Source organism: Saccopteryx bilineata, chromosome 6 (genome assembly GCF_036850765.1).
Source record: "Saccopteryx bilineata isolate mSacBil1 chromosome 6, mSacBil1_pri_phased_curated, whole genome shotgun sequence".
Classification (NCBI taxonomy): domain Eukaryota; kingdom Metazoa; phylum Chordata; class Mammalia; order Chiroptera; family Emballonuridae; genus Saccopteryx; species Saccopteryx bilineata.
Window position 1 is genome coordinate 172,595,632 of NC_089495.1, and position 22,858 is coordinate 172,618,489.

At 43.8% G+C, this 22,858-nt stretch overlaps 1 protein-coding gene across 4 annotated transcripts in view; it reads left to right on the forward strand.

Annotated features, from left to right (window-relative positions):
* The window catches only part of KIF16B (kinesin family member 16B), a 366,353-nt gene that overhangs the window by 161,165 nt on the left and 182,330 nt on the right, over positions 1–22,858 (forward strand). For all 4 annotated transcript variants that reach the window (XM_066234513.1, XM_066234514.1, XM_066234515.1 and 1 more), the window contains exons 14-16: positions 17,641–17,760; positions 19,253–19,304; positions 20,878–21,015. In XM_066234513.1, coding sequence (XP_066090610.1) covers positions 17,641–17,760; positions 19,253–19,304; positions 20,878–21,015 — 310 coding nt within the window. The remainder of the gene's footprint in view (positions 1–17,640; positions 17,761–19,252; positions 19,305–20,877; positions 21,016–22,858) is intronic.

Consider the following 22,858-nt stretch of genomic DNA (forward strand, 5'->3'; position numbering starts at 1 on the left):
CCAAAAAACTATAACCAAGAGCATTGTCAAGAATCTTACTGCTTATGTTTTCCTTTAAGAGTTTTATGTTTTCAGGTCTTACAGTCAACTTTTTAATGTCTCCGTCATTGATTTTTTTGTGTGGTGGAAGAGAGTCTAGTTTTCTTGTTTTGCATGTGGTTGTCTGTTCATTCTTCTAGCACTGTTTTCTGAAGAGACTGTCCTTTTCCTGTACTGTATTCTTGGCTCCTCTGTGGTAAATTAATTGGCCATATATGCATGGGTTTGTTTCTGGACTCTAAATTTAGTTCCATTGATCAATGTGTCTGTTTTTCTGCTGGTGTCATTCTGTTTTGAGAACGGTAGCTTTGTAATATACATAGTTTGATATTTGGTCCTATGATATTTTCAGCTTAGTTATTTTTTTCTCAAGACTGCTTTGGTTATCTGGGATGCTTTGTGATACCATATAAATTTTAGAATTCTTTGTTTTATTTTTGTGAAATGTGCCATGGGAATTTTGATAGGCAGTGTATTAAAACTGAAATTTTAATAGTATGGACTTTTTAGCTATTGATACATTCTTGCAATCCATGGGTTTGGAGCATTTTCCCATTTATTTGTGTCCTCTTCAATTTCTTTCATCAATGGGTCGTAATTTACAGTGTACAGGTCTTTCATTTCCTTGGTTAAATTTATTTCTGGTTATTTTATTTTTATACAATTGGAAATGTGATCGTTTTCTTAATATCTCTTTGTAATAGTTTATAATTAGTGTATAGAAATATAACAGATTTTTATTTATTTATTTATTTATTTTTTCTTTTTGCATTTTTCTGAAGCTGGAAACAGGGAGAGACAGTCAGACAGACTCCCGCATGCGCCCGACCGGGATCCACCCGGCACACCCACCATGGGGCGATGCTCTGCCCACCAGGGAGGGGTGCTCTGCCCATCCTGGGTGTCGCCATGTTGCGACCAGAGCCACTCTAGCGCCTGGGGCAGAGGCCACAGAGCCATCCCCAGCGCCCGGGCCATCTTTGCTCCAATGGAGCCTTGGCTGCGGGAGGGGAAGAGAGAGACAGAGAGGAAGGCGCGGCGGAGGGGTGGAGAAGCAAATGGGCGCTTCTCCTGTGTGCCCTGGTCAGGAATCGAACCCGGGTCCTCCGCACGCTAGGCCGACGCTCTACCGCTGAGCCAACCGGCCAGGGCCAACAGATTTTTATATATTGGTCTTGTGGCCAATAACTTTACCAGATTTATTTACTCTGTTTTTTGGTGGACTCTTTAGGGTTTTTTATGTTTATGTTTTGTCATCTGCAGGTAGAGACAGTTTTACTTATTCCTTTCCTATTTCAATGCCTTTTCTTTTTCTTACCTAATAGCTCTGAGTAGGACTTCCAGTACTATGTTGAATAAAACTTGCAAGAGAGGCATTCTTTCTTATTCCAGATGTTAAAGAAAAGCCTTTCCGCTATCCCCCACCGAGTGTGGTGTTAGCTGGGGGCAGAGTTTTCTTACTGACGGCTTTTGCAGACACAGTCTCCAGGCTTTTATTTTGACTGATGCATTTTTGTTTCATCATTTTAGAATTCCATCTTCAGAACATTATATAACATACAATAAAACTCAAACTTGGAGAGATACTTAAGATTAAGTAAAATATATTTTAAATAAAAGAAATTGAAATATATTAATTTAAAATGAGTTTAAAATTTTTGTATGGAGGGATAAGTGGTCCCTCGTCTATTGCAGATGTTAGGTTCCAGAACCCCCTGTGATAGGTGAAAATCAGCGAAGTAGTGCCCTTATATTTATTTTGTTACTTATATATATTTTAAGGCTTTATAAACCCTCCCCACACTCTTATAAACCTTTCCCACACTGTTATTAACCTTTCCCACACTCTTATAAACACTTCCTATGCTCTTAAACACTTTCTACACTCTTAAACCTACGTAATTTTAACAATGTATATAACTCTATATGGGTGCTCACCAGTGAATACTAATATGTTTTAATTAATATTTTTTATATTGTTTTCCATTTTCAGGCTAGAAAATGCTTATTTTACTGCAAAAATAATTTAAACAATAAGTATATAAAAATACCTATGTACTGCAAAATCTCGTGATAGCAAAAAAATCTGTGATACAAAATTAGATATATACAATTTAAAAATCTGTGATATACTGAGACCATGAAAAGTGAACCTGGATATGGCGAGGGATGCCTGTATTCCTTTATTTGGGTTTAGTAGCTCATTTGGGTGAAACGTAGTCCCCATGTGGCAGGGTTGCGAGTTCGATCCCTGGTTGGTGCACATGCTGGAGTCAACCAGTGAATGCACGGATGAATGGAGCAACAGATCGATGTCTCTCTCTCTCCTTTCCTCTCTGTCTCTCAAATCAATCAATAAAAAGATTAAAAATATGTAAAAATAAATATTTTTATTATTCATTATATTATTTTGATTATGAGTGTGGTATAGAAAATTTGGAAAGTGAGAAAGCATATGAAAAAATATTACCCAGAGAAAATCCCTTTTCTTATTTTGCAATATTGAACGAGATATCTCTGTCAGCCTCTGTCTCTTTCTTCTTGCCTTTCTCCCTTTCTTATCGTTATTTATGGCATTTATAATATATTCTGTATTCATCAGTACATGATGTTTATATCACACACACATGCACACACATATACATTCTGGACTGAATTGTTTGTCTCCTAAATTCATGTTGCAGCTATAACCTCCAATGTGACTATATTTGAAGTTAGGGCCTTTAGGAGGTAATTAAGGCTAAGTGAAGTCATAAGGGTCAAGGCCCTAATCCAGTAGAACTCATGTTTTCTTATAAGTGGAAGAAAGTGAAATCCTTCTTTTTGCCGTTGAGTATATGCACTGAAGAAAGGCCATGTGAGTACACAGGAAGGTTGTGGCCTTCTCCAAGGCAAGAGAAGAGGCCTCAGAATGAAATCGACCTTGTAGTCACCTTGATCTGGATCTTCCCAACCTCTGGAACTATGCAGAATCCCAGCCAGTGCCCTATGTTGTTATGGCGGCCTGAGCTAACATGCTGCACGGAGCACCCTTCCCCTTCTTGCTTCTGGGCTGTTCCGGATGGCTGAGTCTGTGGGAAGACTGTGCTGGTCCGGGAGGAGTCCGCCTCTGACTCAGGCTGCTGCCTTTGTAAAGTGGATCTGATGATACGGGCTTTCTTGAAGAATTGTCAAGCTACTTCATTATGTTGCCCAAAGGAAGAAGATAGCCTTTCTTACTCAGGGCATTGACAGAGCCATGTCACTTATGTCTGTGGCACTGCCTGTTATTATGTGGCATGCTATGATGCTGAATGATTAAATGGAACCCAAGAGAAAGGACATGCAATCTGTGACTAGATATTGGTAGCTTAATGGTGCCCAGCTTGGCGTGGTGGGGTGTAATTTTGCTACAACTCTGAGTGTCAACTGACAGGAATTTTGTTGGATTGAATACAGGGGTGGACAAAAATAGGTTTACAGTTCTGAGTATATAAAATACAGTCTATTCTTGTATTATTTATTAATTTTGTGTATTTTCCTGTATTATAACTGTAAACCTAGTTTTGCCTAACTCTGTATTCTTTTGGATAACTCTCATATACGAGAACCTTAAAACTTTTTGGTTAAACAGAAATGCTGGGTGTTTTTTTTTGTTGTTGTTTTTTTTTGTATTTTTCTGAAGCTGGAAACGGGGAGAGACAGTCAGACAGACTCTCGCATGCGCCCGACCGGGATCTACCCGGCACGCCCACCAGGGGCGATGCTCTGCCCCTCCGGGGCGTTGCTTTGCTTTGACCAGAGCCACTCTAGCACCTGGGGCAGAGGCCAAGGAGCCATCCCCAGTGCCTGGGCCATCTTTGCTCCAATGGAGCCTTGGCTGCGGGAGGGGAAGAGAGAGACAGAGAGGAAGGAGGGGGTGGAGAAGCAAATGGGCGCTTCTCCTATGTGCCCTGGCCGGGAATCAAACCCGGGTCCCCCGCACGCCAGGCCGATGCTCTACCGCTGAGCCAACCGGCCAGGGCCAGAAATGCTGGTTTTGAATTAAAAGTTTTTTGTTTGATTTTTTTGTAATTCTAATTATGCTAATGAAGGGAAGCAAGATATGGATCTTAGTGATAATAGCAACTATCTATAATATTGATAAATAGATTTAGGTAAATCGATCTAAAGAGTAACAGACCAATACATAGATTTCTCTATCATTATGCTTATTTAATATAGATATATCTTTACATGTAACACAGATATACATCCAGATCTAGAGATAACAATGTAAAGACAGGTAGAGATAATATATAAGGGAGTGTCTATTTTATTCTCTGATACATCCCCAGCATAGACTAGCTAGTACCTGGCAAGTAGCAAATACTCTTTTTTTATTTTTTTTATTTAATTTATTTTTTGTGACAGAGACAGAGAGTCAGAGAGAGGGATAGATAGGGATAGACAGGAAGGGAGAGAGATGAGAAATATCAATTCTTCGTTGTGACATCTTAGTTGTTCATCAGTTGCTTTCTCATATGTGCATTGACTGGGGGGCTACAGCAGAATAAGTGACCCCTTGCTCAAGGCAGCAACATTGGGCTCAAGCTGGTGAGCTTTGCTCAAACCAGATGAGCTTGTGTTCAAGCCAGCAACCTCGCTGTTTCAAACCTGGGTCCTCTGCATCTTAGTCCGACACTCTATCCATTGCACCACCCCTTGGTCAGAAAACAAATGCTCTTGAGGTTTTAGTTAATGAATAGCAAAAGAAGCTGAGTGGAGGATGAGGTCAGTTTGATAAACTGCAGCACTTACTCCTCTGAATATGCTCAAAATGTACCCAGTAGGACATAGCTGTTGGTCCTTTGGAGGATACAGAAAATTATGGCACAATCCTGAATGTGAAAAACCTGGGAGCTTAAAAACTTACCAATGCCTGGGTCTGCCCCTGAGTAGCTCATTTAAAGGGCTGGTGTGGGGTTCAGACATGGTGTTTTAAACCATGGGTGATCCACTAGTCTAGCAGGAGAAGAAGCAATGTATGAATGTAATGATACTAGTCCATTTCTGACTGAGACGTATGATTAAGCTGGATTACTGTGGTTGGTGCAGAAGGAGGGTCCATTGTGGACCCACGTAGGCTCTAAGCCAGTGGTTCTCAACCTTTCTAATGCCGTGACCCCGCAATACAGTTCCTCATGTTGCGGTGACCCCAAACCAAAAAATAATTTTGGTGGCTACTTCATAACTGTAATTTTGCTACAGTTATGATTCAGAATGTAAATACCTGATGTGCATTATGTATTTTCCTATGGCTTTAGGCGACCCTGCCGGGGTCACGACCCACAGGTTGAGAACCGCTGCTCTAAGCATTTCCCAGGGGGAGGATCCTTGTGGGTAAGATTCAGGTAGAGGAAGGAACTGGAGGGCTGCCCCAAGTGCACACAATCACTTGAGCAAAGCCTGGGAGGTGGACATAAGCGTGACATTTATGTGGGTAAGAAACAAGAGTGGGTCAGAGTCACAGACCAAAGTCCAAGGCCAATGTCAGACTGAAAATTTCTGGATTACAAAATGCCACTAAAAGTAATCCTTGCATTTAGCTGTCTTACCTTGTAAGTGTGTAGTGTATAGAAATGCCCTTGCAGAACCTTCTGATGGACTCTTGAGTATTTTGGGTTTTCATTTAGGTCAAATATACTAAAGTACTTGTGATCACAAGATCCTGTTCTCCTTAAAAAGTCTAGTTAAATATTTATGTGAGGATATTTGCTCTTGCATATTTTCACACATAATTTTTTTAATGGGTATTATGCATTTTGCATAATTTAAATACAGACATCAGGGTGATTTGCTTACCAGGCGGAGAAGACTGCTTCATCAGAGAGATCCACACAGCGCTTTCTCTGCCTTGCCTGCCAGCAGTCAGCTGGGTGGCATTTCAATACAGGATGTTTCTGCAGTGGAAGATGTAGTGGAAAATGAACTGCCCCACCAGTTTCTGTTCATTAAAAGGACAATATTAATTCTATTTACTGTTTAGGAGCCCACTGACAGTATGCCAGGGAATTTAGGTTTCTTAGTGCTGTGGCATGGGTGCTGCCAGGTACTTCCTGTTTCCGCCCGGGTGAGCCTGGGCCTGGTCACCATCTGTTCTAAACGTGTTTCTTTCGACCACAGCTACTGAAATGGGGATTGCTTCAGAGTCATGGAAAGATGCAAAGATTTCTGCAGCCCTGCTTCAGTTTTTGTCATGTAATAAGTTCCAGTCTGTTGCATATCAACTTTATGATGCTGGTACGGACATTTAGGATACTTAAATTATTTATGGTGATAGTCGTTTAGAATCCAGCCTTCACATTTAAAGAAGATTCCCTTGTAGCTTGGCTTATTCTGGTCATTTTAAGTATTCATTTGAGGTTTCAGAGCTGTTTCTGCCCAGCAAGGAGAGTAAAAGCAGGACTGACGAGAGGCAGTCTCAGGCCTGGGGTCAGAGGTCATGATGCTGTTCATTAGTTTGGTTCTCGATGACTCCATCCTGATCTCTCTTTCCCTGGTCTTGACTTGTCCTGAACACTATTTTCTTTCTGAAGAAGACAGACAATAAACTGATGTATAATTCTGATAGCCTCTTGTGCTCTGAAAACAGTCAGCCAGGTGGAATGCTAACGTGCCTGGGAGTAGGGGAAAAAAGGTGGGGAGGTTGTAAGCTTTATCTGAGCAAGGACCTTGTCCATCTTACTGATGTCCTTGGTCTCTAGAGAGCAGGAAGCATGTATGTATGGTCAGAGCTGGCTGACCAGAAGAGGCAAGTCACAAAGATTTAAGGGGAGAATTTCTCAGGCAGGAAGAGTAGCGTGTGCAAAAGCCCCATGGTGGCTAAAAGCCCTAGAGTATTGTGCATCAAGTGAAGAGTGGAGGGGGATCCGGTTGGCGAGGCAGATGGGGGCGGATGAAGTGAGATGTAGGGCCATTTCAATCTAAATACATGGGAAAGCGTTATAGGATTTTATGCATGGCTTCCTTCCATTTTGAAAAGATGACTCTGGCTGTCATGTGGAGAATAGGCTGTAGGGTGATAAGAGAGGAGGCAGAAAGTCTAGGTGGGACATGACGAAGACTCCAGGCAGATGCTGGTAGGCAGACCAGGTTTAGGTGGAGGTGGAAAGCTGGGGATGATTCAGACTGTCCTGCAGGTGGAGCTGATGGATCCACTGTGGTGTCGCTATGGGCTGTGAGGCAGAGAGAGGGGTCAGTGTAGGCTTCTGGGTTCACCCACTGGATTCCTCTTTTTTCTCAACGTGTGGCTTGCTAATTCTGTGTTCCCACCTGATCCTCCTCCTTCCTGGGGCTTCATTCTGATGTCTGAGGCCTGACCCTCCCTTGACTCTCTAGGTATGTGGTGTCTGCCAGACGTTTTCAGTTAAGGTAGATTTCCAGTCTTTGCTTTCCACAGACTAACCTTTCCCTTATCTATGTGTGTTTTTAATCTGATTATGATTCAAAGAGCGTAATTAACAGTTCTCATATGCAGGATTACATGTTATCAATCAGCTCTGCAGGGACATAGAACATGCTCCTAGCCAAAAAAAAAATATTTTTTTTTCTTTACTTCATAATTCTCTCTGAGAACAGAGCAAAAATAGTTATTTCCTGGAGAAATGTGGAGGACATTTTCATCCCTTTTCATCAGAGCTTGCTCAGGCTGCGTGGACAGAGGGTGCAGGAAGATGGCGTGGTGGTTGAGGCAGTGCACCCGTGCACCCGCATTGACTTCCTGGTAATCTTGGCAATCAGTTCCTGTCTCTGTCTGATGGGCGGGATTCTTTCTATGTGCAGAAGAATGTACAAGAAACAGTGCTTCACTTCTGGGTGGATGCCAGCTTGTGATATATTTCAGGATTTCAGAGCCAATTGGTTTGTGTTGAAAATGACTATTGTTTTGTATATTATATAAGAAACATGTAAATTACTAGGCAACACTTGCTAGTCAGCTTTTGAGTAATAAGTCAACAATACCTACTTGCTGAGCTGTCTACAAATTATAACTAAAAAAGTCAAGATTTTTTTTCTAGCAATAAAAATCTTTTGGCTATTTATCAGATTTTTACAACTCTTGCAAACTCTCCTGTTTTCTTATTTCTTATTGAGAAGAGGATATAAAATGGTTGAAAAAAATAGCCTCTACTTAAGGTGAACCAGTCTAAACGAGTTGTCACCTGGAGTCCATGTCCCTCTGCAGTGTCTGTCACACTCTCCCTTCCGTTCTAATCCAACCTCTCTTTTTCCTGTTTCTGTTCATACTGCCAGAATCATCTTCTGAAGTACCAACCATTTCCTGTTTTCAGAATTCTCAATGGCTTCCTGGTTTCTGAATCAAATAATGACCCATCTGCCTGGTTTTTCAGACCATTTCCCCAGGTTTATCAGTTAAACTGGCTGCCTAGCCATTTCTTCTGTATAGTATACCCATGGTTTCCACCACATCTTTATTCCAGAAATTCCCCAAATCTTGTTTCTTCCTTCCCTTTTGTAGCTTGCTGAAATCCTATTCCTGACTTTGCTGTTAAAGAGGCAGTTGGAGATGCCATCACAGATTTCAAAGAAATTCAATGCAACTGAAAAGCAAAACAAACATCCCATCCTGCAGAAACACCACCATTAAATCACACATGGGAAGCAGACGAAGAGTCGTGAGCTGGCTGCTGAGGAAGAGGGAGGATCATAGGGGGTTGACCGAGGCTTGTGCCTTAGAAGCTGAATGAGTGAGGATTCTGAAAGTCCTCTTTGGTACCCTCGGGTCAGGGAGGGACAGCTTGATCTTCCTGCTCTTACTGAGGAGTCACAGAAATGGCTGATGGTAGCAACTGGGGTGATGTGAAAGCAGGGTGTGTCTCCGTAAGTGAAGACTGGTGAAGCAGTGGGACACCTGAGACTAGCCTTCCCTTAGACTGGGAAGGGAGGAGCCCAGCAGAGGATATTGAACCACCTTTGTTAAGCGAGGGAAGAGCCTAGGGACTCAGCATCTCTATAGTGCGTGAGCTGAGATCACCTGGCCCTCTGTCCATCCATCTAGCTAGAGAAGTGGATAGAGTGTAGACTACTGTCTTTGAACTAGAAAGATGTTAGATATGGCAGGACAGGAGTCAGGGGCTTGCTCCCCCCACCTTTGTTAGAGCATACAGAATTTCTGGACAGACACACCTAAGCTTACAGAAGAGTAAAAAGAGTAGGGCAATTATAAACATAGCCTAGTGGTGGATGGATGGGTAAATACATAGATAGGCAGACAGAATGCAAGAAAAGAAGTAAAGTGTGCAAAAGGCAAAAGATCCAGATCTGATGAAAATATACCCCAGGGCATAAAAGGGAATTTCTTACAATTGCTTCATTCTGTGGGATGAGTTAATGAGAAACAGGGATTCAATAAATGAAGGAAGATGATAATAAAAACCAGAGTGAGATGAAAAAAGAGAGAGTACAGACCTAAAGGTAGACTTCAAGGTTTAAAACAACATCCATGGGCAGACTAATAAATAAAATTAAGACTACCAAGGAAAACAATAGATGTCATTGAAATCAAGTTACTAAAAGTTAAAGCCTTGATAATCTCACGGCACACAAATGAAATGATCAAGGTATTAAAACAATCAGTAAATGTTGAAGAAGACAAAGTATGTATGACTAATTGGGGGGGCGTCCCCAAAGCAGATAGTCAACAAATGAAATGGAAAATGAAATATAAAAACAAGATAATTTTCATGAAGTTAACAATAAACAAAATAACTGAGTCTGCAAATCAGAAGAATGTATTGTGTTCCAGGAAAATTTAGAGTACAGAATGTTTAATACTGAGATCTATCCTAAACTATTGAATTTCAAGTATAAAAAGTTTTTTTCAAAGGGTCTGGGCAGAAAACCAAATTATCTGCCATGGTCTAAAAGTCAGACTAACTTCATCTTTCCCTAGAGTAGCGTTTAATTTCTGAAGACCGCGGAGCCATCTCCACAGTTCCCAGGGAAGGGGTGTGACCCCAAGTGTGGCCCAGTTGATGCAGCTCTGATGTCTTTCATATGTAAGGGCCGGGGGCAGGTATTCCCCAACACCTGCAAACTCAAGTAATGGTGCTTAAGACCAAAACATGTACGAAAAATATATATGCAATGTTGTCAACTGCTAATTATGTTTCATAATGTCTTAACTTAGAAGAATATTTTAGGAAATATCTCCTGTAGCAAAGAAACATATGGTTGAAATTCCACAAATACTTATCCTAATGACAAATTCAGATAAAATCACATGCATTAAATATATATATATATATATATATATATATATATATATATATATATATATATATATATTAAAGAGCAGCTTTGCTAGAGGATAATTTTATTTTTCCTAAAGTCTTCTCAGCTGCCTACCTCCCTCTCTCCCTCCCTTGTCACACCCACACTGGGTATGTGCTCCCAGCTCAGAACATGGCTTTCTTTCTCCTGTGCTGCCATGTGTTATGTCAAGTTTGCAGAAATTCCGTGCACTTTGTACTGTGAGGCATTTCCACAAAGGTCTACTGGTTAGTGAAACTGTAATTCTCCATAGACTACTCCACAGAAATATTCTGATATAATTCTTGGCTGTTCCACCTCACCCCTCCCCACAAAAAAATAAATCCACTTAAAAATCACTTACTCTCAACCCTGGCTGGTTGGCTCAGCGGTAGAGCATCAGTCTGGTGTAAGTCCCAGGTTTGGTTCCTAGTTAGGGCACACAGGAGAAGTGCCCATTTGCTTCTCCACCCTTCCTCTCTCTCTCTCATCCCCTCCCACAGCCTAGGCTCCATTGGAGCAAAGTTGGCCCCAGGCGCTGAGGATGGCTCCATGGCCTCTGCCTCAGGCATTAGAGTGGCTCTGGCCACAACGGAGCAACACCCCAGATGGGCAGAGCATCGCCCCCTGGTGGGCATGCTGGTTGGATCCCAGTCGGGCACATGCAGGAGTCTGACTGCCTTCCTGCTCTATCTTCAGAAAAATACAAAAAAAACAAACAAACCTCATTTACTCCAACTAATCAGCACTTATTGAGTGACTACTGTATACCTGGTGCAGCTGTATTCACCTAACAGAGTGTGAGGAAACACAGTTTCTATGGCTCTCACTTCAGGTGGCACAGACACGTCACCAGAATTTTTCCAGTATTTCCCAAGCAAGGTCTGGCTCAGGGAAATGTCTCCAGGGGGAAAAATAGTATTTTGCTGTTAAGTTTTTGTATTGGTTTTCACTTATTTATTTTCAGGAAAGCTGTTGAGTCTTGTCAGGCACAGTGCTAGTTGTGAAGGGTGTTGGATGTTGTAAGTGAGCTCAGTGGTGACATGGGGCGCTCCCAGTGAGCCCAGCCCATGGGTGGCCGGGTGGCCAGGCTTCTCCCCTCCCCTCCCACCTGGGCAGCCCTGCCTGCAACCCCCCTGCACCGCTGGAATCCGCCAGAAGGGGTGCTGCCATTGTTCCAAAATTGGACACATGTTTTAAATTCAGTAGTTGGAGGAAAACATATCGAACATATTATTTGCAAATGTAATGAACCCAGTGTTTAAAATAAGCTGATTTTATGTTTTGACACTTTTAGTCAGGCCATAGTTTCCTTTTAATGCAAATATTGGTTGCCAAAAGATTTGTTTCAATACAAAATATGAGCAGCTATACATATTTTATCACTTTCATTATTCGGGACCCAGAGAGCCTGGAGATGGGAGGGATCGCAGCGCGGCTGTTTAAATATTCCATCTTATCAAAGAGGTGTTTCATAAATTATGTATAACAGTAGATACCACTCAATAAATATTTTATATGTGATAGATATTTTTGTCTGAAATCACTTTTTCACTTGAGCAATGATTTAGACCCACATTTTTAGTTTTATGAGGTGAGACTTTTATAATATCAGGTAGTGAGTGCAGTTTGAATGTCATAGAGCTTTAGGGCAGCAATCGTCATGAATTCATCTGCCCCTTCCCAGTCCTGGGAAACTTGCTCTTAGTTCAGGTGTTACCCATTCTTTGATGGAAGCGTGTGTGAGTGGACGCTACTCTGTGTGTGAGTGTGTTGGAAATTGGTGGGGACAACCAATGCTTTTGACCTAATGGCTCCGAACTTAAGAATTTCAAATGAGTTCCAAAGTCTCTGAGACTTACTAGAAGGAAGAGGGAAAAGAGTGCTTCTCAGTGGTTTAAAAAAAATGACTTAAGCTCTGGCTGGTTGGCTCAGCGGTAGAGTGTCGACCTGGTGTGCAGGAGTCCTGGGTTCGTTTCCCGGCCAGGGCACACAGGAGAAGCGCCCATCTGCTTCTCCACCCCTCCCCCTCTCCTTCCTCTCTGTCTCTCTCTTCCCCTCCCGCAGCCAAGGCTCCATTGGAGCAAGGTTGGCCTGGGTGCTGAGGATGGCTCTATGGCCTCTGCCTCAGGTGCTAGAATGACACTAGTTGCAACAGAGCAACGCCCCAGATGGGCAGAGCATTCCCCCCTGGTGGGCATGCCCGGTGGATCCCGGTCGGGCGCATGCAGGAGTCTGTCTGACTGCCTCCCCATTTCCAACTTAAGAAAAATACCAAAAAAAAAAAATGACTTAAACTAAACTGGATGTGGTCCAAAGCAATGTCTCTAGTGTGAGTGGGAGTTATTAGAGTTTAAAATACTGCCTTTTGTGTGTGTGTGTGGGGGGGGGGGGAATTGTTGTCCTCTTTTATGCAGAAAGTATAATCATGTCTCTGGACTTGTGAGAGTAGTCACTGGATTCCTCGTGGCCCTAGAGGCCTGGGAGAGGCATTGTCAGGAGGCTGCCTCCCCCGTGTGCAGTAGTACTCTCACCATCCTGCTACCAGACCTTCCAGGGAGGACCTTGTTTCCGGAAATGTAGCTATATGATTAAATTATTCATTGTAATATATACATTTTTAAAAAAATTCCTATGCTTTTCACTTCTACTTGAATTCCATGAGCAGAAGGAAAAGCATGAATTCCACCGATGTCGCAGGGGTAGGAGCAGGGGTTGGTTTATGAGTGATCGTTTCTGCTGAGATGTGCAGGGGCCTTGGTGCAGCATCGAGACGACTGCAGATCCCCCTCCAGGCCTGAGGTTTGAGCCCTGGGATGTGGACTTGCCTGAAACGAGTAACTGAACAACCATGACAAGTTGCACTTCCTTTCCTTGAACCTAAGTTCTACATTGGTCATTTCTTCTACATCTATTTAATGGTTGTTAAATTACTTCCTTACAAGTGGTAGTTTCATGGGTTTTTTAGCCATCTGTTTTTGCGCTTCATTGTATTGCTCTCTTGCATGACTCCAGCTCTGCGTGTGCACCTTTGAGACTCAAATGCCTGCAAACGGGAAGACCTGCGGGACCTGGGCTTCCAACGCCCCTCCCTGGAACCTCTTAGGAGCAGCCCTGTCTGCAACGTTGTGAAGTTCTGGATTCTTCACCTAGAGAATGGCAGATTTCAGTCATTGTTTTGATACTTAAGAGACATAAAATACCTTTATCCAGGCCCTGGCCGGTTGGCTCAGCGGTAGAGTGTCGGCCTGGCGTGCGGAAGTCCTGGGTTCGTTTCCCGGCCAGGGCACACAGGAGAAGTGCCCATCTGCTTCTCCACCCCCCCCTCCTTCCTCTCTGTCTCTCTCTTCCCCTCCCACAGCCAAGGCTCCATTGGAGCAAAGATGGCCCGGGCGCTGGGGATGGCTCCTTGGCCTCTGCCCCAGGCGCTGGAGTGGCTCTGGTCGCGGCAGAGCGTCGCCCCCTGGTGAGCATGCCGGGTGGATCCCGGTTGGGCGCATGCGGGAGTCTGATTGTCTCTCCCAGTTTCCAGCTTTGGAAAAATACAAAAAAAAAAAAAATACCTTTATCCATTCCAGGAATGTAGGGAGTACCCATTATGTTTTAGGCATTGCTGGGCGTTGAGTTCCAGACTGTGCCTTGGTCACTGCTGTCTTGTTGTTGTGGTGGGGGTAGGGAGGAGATGCACTAGGCGTGTCTCTGACCAGAACCCCCAGCCAGTGGCTTGGAACTTGTTTCCCAGTTGCTCCCAGTGTGCCTGTGATCCCAGCGCAGTGTCATGCTCTTGGGTGTGACCCAGCGTGAACTTGGCACAACCCAACCTCAAATCTGGATTTTCACCTTCAGTCTTCTCTAATTGCTTTCTCTTAGCCTTACCAGAAGCCTGATTTTAGAGGTTTTCTGTTTTGTGTCCTGGGTCAGATGGGCCTGGTACTTAGACAGACCTGCGAGTCTCTTCCTTGCCATGGACCCTCCATCCTGCATTTCTCTAGTTTGAGTGGGATCTGTTAGAGTTTAAGTACAAATTCATTTAACTAATATTAATTGAGGAGCTACTCTGTGCCAGACATGAAATTAGGCACTGGTTTGTAGTACTTATAAAACAACATGTCATGTGATGATAGTTGCTAAGAAGAGAAATCAGGATAAAAGAGACTGGTGATTCCATCTTGTATGGGGTTGGCACTGGTTTGGCAGTATCGCCATGGGGCGCTTGGCTCTTGCTTTCTCGAGAAAAAGATTTTAGACAAGAGACCAATGTTGGGATTCAAATAATTTAACTGGTTCTCTGTCCTAATAACCATTTAAATATAAAAAAAACAATATACCAAAAGGTAGTTATTATTTCATGCATTTAATACTTAAACAATAAAAGAGGTACACAAAACTAGCTTATGTTACAAGGAAGAGTTTTAAAATATTAATGAAATAATATTAAATAATACCATACAAAGAACAATAAAACTGTTATTTAAGATATTTCCATATTGCTTCTTGATTGGCATCCTCACTTGCAATTTTTTTCACCTGTGGACAGAATGAACATTACTGTGGTTGCTTAGAATACGCTGTGGTGCAGATGAAGGTTAAAAAAGAGTAAGGAATGTGAATTTGTGATTTCCACATTGGGCAGCTGCCCAGGTGCCCACCTTAGAGAGAACCCTAATTACAGGTGCCATTTTAACAATAGGTTTGCCAAACTCAACAAAACATTTGGTATTAGTTCTGCTGAACTGGTGCAAACTGGCTGAATCCCACCATTGCAAGGGACACAAAATAACAGAGTGGGCAGCAGTTTATCTGTAAAGGGAAAGTGCGCTTGGAAGATGCTCAAGTGGCGCACTCAGACCCATCCGGTGTGTGTGCGGTCTTCCTAGGGATTTAGACCCATCTGAGTGCCCCACTTGGTTACATAGTCAGATTTTTATGCCTCCCTGGGTTCCCTCCCTGCCTCCTGGCTCCTCCTCCCTGGCTGGTTTGTTCTTGCCCATTGCATGTGCACATCTCTGCCAGTAGTGGGCAGTCCTGTGCCTGTGTTCTTTGTGTTTTGAGGCTCATGCGCATTTCTGTCATCTTGCCCTTCCATATCTAGCATCCCCAGTGGAAGGTCATGTAAAGGTCATTGCCTTGTCTGTCCCTTTGGGTATGCTCTCCATGGGTGTGTAACTGCCCTGGGCTGAATCAGGAGCTTGAAAACCATGGTCAACCGTCTCATTATCACCTGGTGGTTGTGATTGAGGTTGATATTTCCTTTCCCTCTCTATACCCTCTCCTGGATCATGTCTCATTAGTAACCGACTCTAACAGAGTGACGGAGGAGCTGGCTTTGGAGCAGAGACCTGAGGAAGTGAGAGCCACGTTATATATGTACATAGAGAATTCTCTCCTGGGACTGTTTTGTTTTTTCCGAAAACATTTGCTAGTGTCTGAAGATATTTTTGGTTTTCACAGCCTCAGGGGAGAGGGAGTGTGTTACCAGTATCTAGTGGGTAGTGGCTACGGATGCTGCTAAACATCCCATAGTACACAAAATATCTTGCCATAATGAAGAGGCATCTGGTCCAGAATGCCAGTGGTTCCGACGTAAAGGAGCAGACGATACCAGAAGACACAGCAACCACACAAGCAGAAGGAAAAAGGAAAACCAATGACTAAAGCCCGGAGGTGGGAGCAGGCTGGCAAACTTGAGGACAGTGAGGAGCTTTGGATTCCTAGAGAGACATGAGAAAGGGGGAGAGTGGCAGGCAACCATAGCAGGAGGCGAGCAAGGCACATGATCACATGGTGCTTTGTAGAATGTTACAGAGACTGTGGCTGCTATCTCAGTGAAATGGGAGGCCCCATGAGGGCTCTGAGCCGAGCAGTGACCTGCCGTAAATTCCCTCTGGCTGTAGGGTCGAGTAGGAAACACAGTTGAGGCTGGAGTGGTAGTGTCCTTCATCATTGCAGTGATCCAGGTAAAAGGAGCTAATGATTGAGGCCAGGAAGGAGTGTGGTGCAGGTGGTTTGATGCTGCCTGATTGGGGTCATGTTTCGACGGTATAATCAACACTAAATATGTAGGGTTAGAGAAAGAAAGGAACAAGGTAGAGTCATGGTTTTAGGTTCAAGTAACTGTAAGGAAGGTTGGCATTCACTGAGGAGGGATAATGTGCAGGTTTGGGAGGCAGGAGGGTGCGAGGGTTCGTTTATCAATGGATTTAGTTTGAAAATGCCTGTTTGGCATTCTCACAGATATATTGAGGCAGACAGGTGTGTGTGGTCTGCCTAGGGATTTAGATTTGAGAGTCATCAGCATCAGATTGCAGGTAAAGTCAGGAGACAGGAAGAATGACTGTAGATACTAGTTTTCCTAGGATGAAAGATTCCATGGAGTTGGGTCAAGAGAGAGCAGGAGGGGAAGAATTGGAGAACAACAAGTGTAGGGTACTCTTTGGAGGTGATTTTCTTTAAAGGGGCAGAGAGAAATTGGTGATAGCTGGAGGGAGATGCCAGGCCACGGGAAGTGGTGGCGGTTGTAGGAGATCCACAGCAGACTTGTGTGTGGTGCAAATGACCCACAGCTCGTAGGGAGGCAGGAGGCAGAGGGTCAGGTGGCTGTGGTGCAGGGCTACCTACAGCACAGGGAAGGATTCATCTAGGCACACTCACAGTTTGCCCATACTAACTGGAGAGAAGAGCCAGCAAATCAGGAGACGTCCAGATATTAAGTGAAATAAAGGTTTTGAAAAGGGAGAAAGATTCCTTTGTAGTCAAGGCGACTATAGAACCTTTCCTAAGGAAGGCAAGGTTTCAAAGAGGTTATATAAATCAGGCAATAAGTTTAATTCATTTTAATTGATCTTTTATATGTTTTCAGTTTACTTTGCCTACTGTATGCCAGGATTTCAACATGAAGTTTAGATCCATTTTTTTTTTTTTTTTTTTTTTTTTTTTTTTTTTAATATTTTTATTTTATTTTTTATTTATTCATTTTAGAGAGGAGAGGGAGAGACAGAGAGAGAGAGAAAGGAGAGACAGAGAGAGAGAGAAAGGGGGAGGAGCTGGAAGCATCAACTCCCATATGTGCCTTGACCAGGCAAGCCCAGGGTTTCGAACCGGTGACCTCAGCATTTCCAGGTCAACGCTTTATCCACTGCGCCACCACAGGTCAGGCTAGATCCATTTTTCTTACAGTGCTTTTGATGAGAAATAAAAAAAATTTAACACTCTAGAGAGCACCTAAAAAAAAAAAATAGAAAGAACACTTAATAAGATGTTCTCTTCCCTCAAAGTAACCTTTTCCTTTTCTTTCACTCCTGATTTCAGGAACAAACTCTAGCCCTTAGGAAAGAAGGGATTGGAGTTGTTTTGGACTCTGAACTACCCCATTTGATTGGCATTGATGACGACCTTCTGAGTACTGGAATTATCTTATATCACTTGAAGGTAAAAACTACTTAAGTGGAACATTGTAATTTTGTTTTCAGTTTTCCCATCAGACACTAGCAAGGTTTGTTATAATACTCTGAGTCCTTGAACACAGCTATTACATGAAAGAAGATGCAACAAATCCTTGATTCCTTAGGGGATTTTCAGCAGTTCATTGGGGTTCTGGGATGTCAGAAGTTCCTATTTTTATGGCATTCTAAAGCTAAATGAAGATCCATGTACTTTGCCTTCTAATTTTTATCAGAGGAAGGTAAGGAACAAAATGCTAGACAGACTAAGGGAGAAAAGTCACAGGTACTTGGAATGGATATTGGCTGTCTGTCCTGAGCCATCATGTGCGTTGTAAAGTTGTGTCTCCTGCCTGTATTCCTGGACCTGGTCCTGTGCAGAATTTCTACGTCAGCATCAGTGGTCGCCTCTGTCACCTTGACTTGAGTATCCTCTCTCTGGTCCACTGCTTAAAGTGAAAACGCACTGCACTGTGCTTTGCCGGCCCCATAAACAGCATCTTTAGACACAAAGAAACCCTCTCCACTGGAGGAGAAGCTCTCCAGCGAGGGTCAGGAATGTCACTGAGATGACTGTCGTGGACAGTTATGATACATGCCGAAGTCGGAGCCTACCCACTGTTGGACAGTAAGCCCTGGGAGTTCTGCCGTCATTTTCCAGTCAGCGTCAGGTGTTGTCTGAGAGCCTCAGTGAACTCTAATTGAATTGAAGCCGTGTCCTTCCCCAGGCCATTTCCATGGCCTTCCCCAGGTGTTACCATGGCCTTCCTGGGCCATTTCTGTGGCCTTCCCTGGGGCTTCCCCGTGGCTTTCCTGGGCCGTTTCCATGGCCTTCCCCAGGACACTGCCATGGCCTTCCTGGGCCGTTTCCATGGCCTTCCCGGGGCTTCCCTATGGATTTCCCAGGCCGTTTCCATGGCCTTCCCCAGGACACTGCCATGGCCTTCCTGGGCCGTTTCCATGGCCTTCCCGGGGCTTCCCTATGGATTTCCCGGGCCGTTTCCATGGCCTTCCTGGGGCTTCCTTATGGATTTCCCAGTCTATTTCCATGGCCTTCCCCGGGGCTTCCCCGTGGCCTTCCTGGGCCATTTCCATGGCCTTCCCCAAGGCATCCCCATGGCCTTTCCCAGGCTTCCCCATGGCCTTCCCTGGGGTGTCCTCGTGGACTTCCCTGGGCTTTCTCCATGGCCTTCTCAGGCTTTCCCATGGCCTTCCTGGGCTATTTCCATGGCCTTCCCCAGGCTTCCCCATGGCCTTCCCCATGCCGTCTCCTTGGCCTTCCCCTGGGCTTCCCCGTGGCCATCCCCAGGGCGCTGCCGTGGCCTTCCCTGGGCATCACCATGGCCTTCCCCGGGTGTCACTATGGCCTTCCCTGGACATTGCTCATCAGGTCATCAAGTTGCTTGGGTTGAAATGAAAAAAGAGAAACAGACTGCTTCTCATGTTCTTACTAATAAATTTTACTTGTCTTTTTTTCCCAGGAAGGTCAGACATATGTTGGCAGAGAAGATGCTTCAACAGAACAAGATATAGGTAAGAATCTTGATCAGTTTCCTCTTTACAGTGATTTGAAAAATCATTTAATGAAGAATTTTCTTTTGAGTTATGGACATGCAGTAATTATGAAAAAAAGGAAACTTTCAAATGCAATATTGATCAACGTGTGTGTTTCTGTACTGTGAAACTCAAATTTAAAAAAAATACATTTAATTTAGTGAATAAAATGGAACCTAAATTCTTCCCCTTCCCCCTACATGTACTCTCTCACATCTTTTAAGAGTGCAGTTATTTAAGTCACTCTGCTCATGTCACAGGGGTCAGTGATCGATGGAAATCTGTCCGCAGACACGGGAAGGGTATGGATACTCACGGGCACAGAGGGGGTGGGAAGCAGAACCCGCACACATGCTGAACGCCCGCACAGGGAGGCGCGGCTCCCTGGGTTCTGCGAAGTCTTCACAAGGCACACAGATAGCCAGTTACTCTGCCCGAGAAGGGCCAGGACTCGCCAAGCTGTGAGAGCATCACTTAGGAATTGGTGGCAGCTGTGATCGTGTGTGTATGTGTGTGGCAAGGTGGTGGTTTGCAGGGGAAGAATTTTGTCTTCACATCTGTTTTTAGAATTGCTGGCAATAAGCTGGCTTTCCCGCCAGTGTAAGCTGTGGATCAGGCTGGTTCTAGCATGTTCCTACATGTATTTACTATTTGCTGGAAAACTGAGTGAGCTGAAAACCAGTTCCTGGAAGTCCGTAGGCTGAACTGTTTTTGAGAAGAACTAGGTACTAGGATCTTCTAATCGTTAAATTTTGTGTCCAACCGTTGAGGTTGCTGTCCGTGATGGTGGGTGCTGAGAACACATGTCTTCCTGAGCAGACGTTCAGCCTTGCGGTTCTGTGGGAATAGTAGGAGCTCCTGAGAAGCTGGCTGAGATCTGTGCCTAAAGTGTGCGGGTTCATCAGACAGGCATTGACACCCTTGCCTGGCCAGCCATTAAACAGGAATAACTCAGGGTGGTCACATGTGATTAGGGAAACCTTAGCAGGTCTGGGACATCATGTTCTTTCAGAACTGGCACAGGCAGCTGCAGTGTGCTTCCCGGTACAGGTTCTAGAGACTTCCGGGGCCCCCCAAGATCTGTGCCATGCCAAATTCCCCTTTGATTTCTGCTCCTGGAACATAGGGTCTGCAAATGTGGAGGTCACAAAAGGTTGTGACGCATGAAGCCCTTTTGTTCCCTCCATTTTACTGTGAACTTTGGTTGGCCGATGGAGGAAATTTATTCAGCTTCAGAGTGGTTCAGTGGTGTTGAGTGAAGACAAGTTCCTCAATTATTTTCTTCCTAAAGATAAAGTAAATTAACATCCATCCCAGAACTAATTTCTTTATACAGGTGCTAATCAGACCCTCTAAGGTAACATTCAAGGGATATTCTATCAGTTTATGCCACGAACTCCTGAAATTCAGTTTCCTCACTGAACATCAATGGTTCACTTCACAATATTTACATGGAAAAGGAAACATATCCAATTTGGAAAAATAAATAAAGGTTGGGACTCACTCCACTAGATGCCAAAGAAAAACTCTCTCCTTTGTTTTTCCAACGTAGTTCTTCATGGCCTCGACTTGGAGAGTGAGCACTGTGTGTTTGAGAATGTCGGGGGCACCGTGACCCTGATACCTCTGAGTGGCTCTCAGTGCTCTGTGAACGGTGTGCAGATCATGGAGGCCACACACCTCAATCAAGGTACCTCGGTTCTGGGTTTCAGTGTTTTTTGTATGTATTGTTGCTAGAAAACAAGTTGGCTCCATAATGGGAAACATGTGCATCTTAGAATTATTTTGCTAAAAATAAGAGTATAAAAAAAGTGAAATCTGCTCCATTATGCTGTTTTCTCTTTCATTCTGCTGAAGGACTTCTTTATAACACACATTGTTTTGTTTAGTTAAACAGGAACTTGTATGTAATTGTCTTAGAATTATTGCTCTAATGCAGTGGTGCCCAACCCCTGGGCCGTGGACCGGTACCGGTCCATGGGCCATTTGTTACTGGTCCGCAGAGAAAGAATAAATAACTTACATTATTTCTGTTTTATTTATATTCAAGTCTGAACGATGTTTTATATTTTAAAAATGACCAGATTCCCTGTTACATCCATCTAAGACTCATTCTTGATGCTTGTCTCAGTCACGTGATACATTTATCCATCCCACCCTAAAGGCCAGTTCGTGAAAATATTTTCTGACATTAAACTGATCCGTGGCCTAAAAAAGGTTGGGGACCACTGCTCTAATGGAAATACGACTTAAATGGATTTTTTAAGTTAAAAAAGTACCCTTCAAACACAAAACCTTAACACAATGGCTTTTAAAAATAATGTAATTACCTTATTTATATTTTTAAATGAAATATCATCATTGTAACAAAAGGATCTGGTATCATGTAATTTTTCTTTTGAAATAATTCCAAGTAGCCCTGGCCGGTTGGCTCAGTGGTAGAGCGTCGGCCTGGCGTGCGGGGGACCTGGGTTCGATTCCCGGCCAGGGCACATAGGAGAAGCGCCCATTTGCTTCTCCACCCCCACCCCCCCTCCTTCCTCTCTGTCTCTCTCTTCCCCTCCCGCAGCCAAGGCTCTATTGGAGCAAAGATGGCCCGGGCGCTGGGGATGGCTCCTTGGCCTCTGCCCCAGGCGCTAGAGTGGCTCTGGTCACTGCAGAGCGACGCCCTGGAGGGGCAGAGCATCACCCCCTGGTGGGCAGAGCGTTACCTCTGGTGGGCGTGCCGGGTGGATCCCAGTCGGGCGCATGCCGGAGTCTGTCTGTCTCTCCCCGTTTCCAGCTTCAGAAAAAAATAAAAATAAAAATAAAAAATAAAGAAATAATTCCAAGTATTATAGAAAATTTGCAAGAATAGTATAAAAAACTTTTTAATTTTCAGAAGCATTTGAAAATGAATTGCTAATATGCTGCCCCACCACCCTGAGTACTTCAGTGTGTATCTTCCTTAAACCAGTGTTTTTCAACCACTGGTCCATGGACCCGTCCACCAGAAATGTCATGCCAGTCCGCTAAGAGTTAACCACTCTGGTGTTGCATGAAAACTATAGACCCAGTGATCTTAGTTGAATTCTTTTATGCTCAGGGTGATTTCTCCCTTAACAGTCCCTGAAATAATTCTCCTGTTTTCATGGAGAATTATTATGAAACAGTATAAAAAGGTTGAACATCACTGTTTTAACAATGGCATTCTTCTGTGTAAGTGTAATACAACCATCCATGCTGACATTGGTATCTCCCTACTGCTTGATTCTCAGCCCCTCTGCCATTGGTCCCAGCAGCGTCTGTTCTGGGTCCAGCGTTAGTTTGGCACCCTCACTGCATGTGGTTGCCGTTTCTCTTTAGCCTCTCATGGTCTGGAACAGTTCTTTGTCTTTCCCTGACTTTTATGTATTTGAAAATTTTGAGAACTGCAGGTCAGATATGTTATAGAATGTTTCTCCACATAAATGTAGGATTGATCTGATGCTTTCTCGTGATTAGACTAATATCATGCATTTCTACAGGACTATCAGAGAGAAATGATGCTGTAT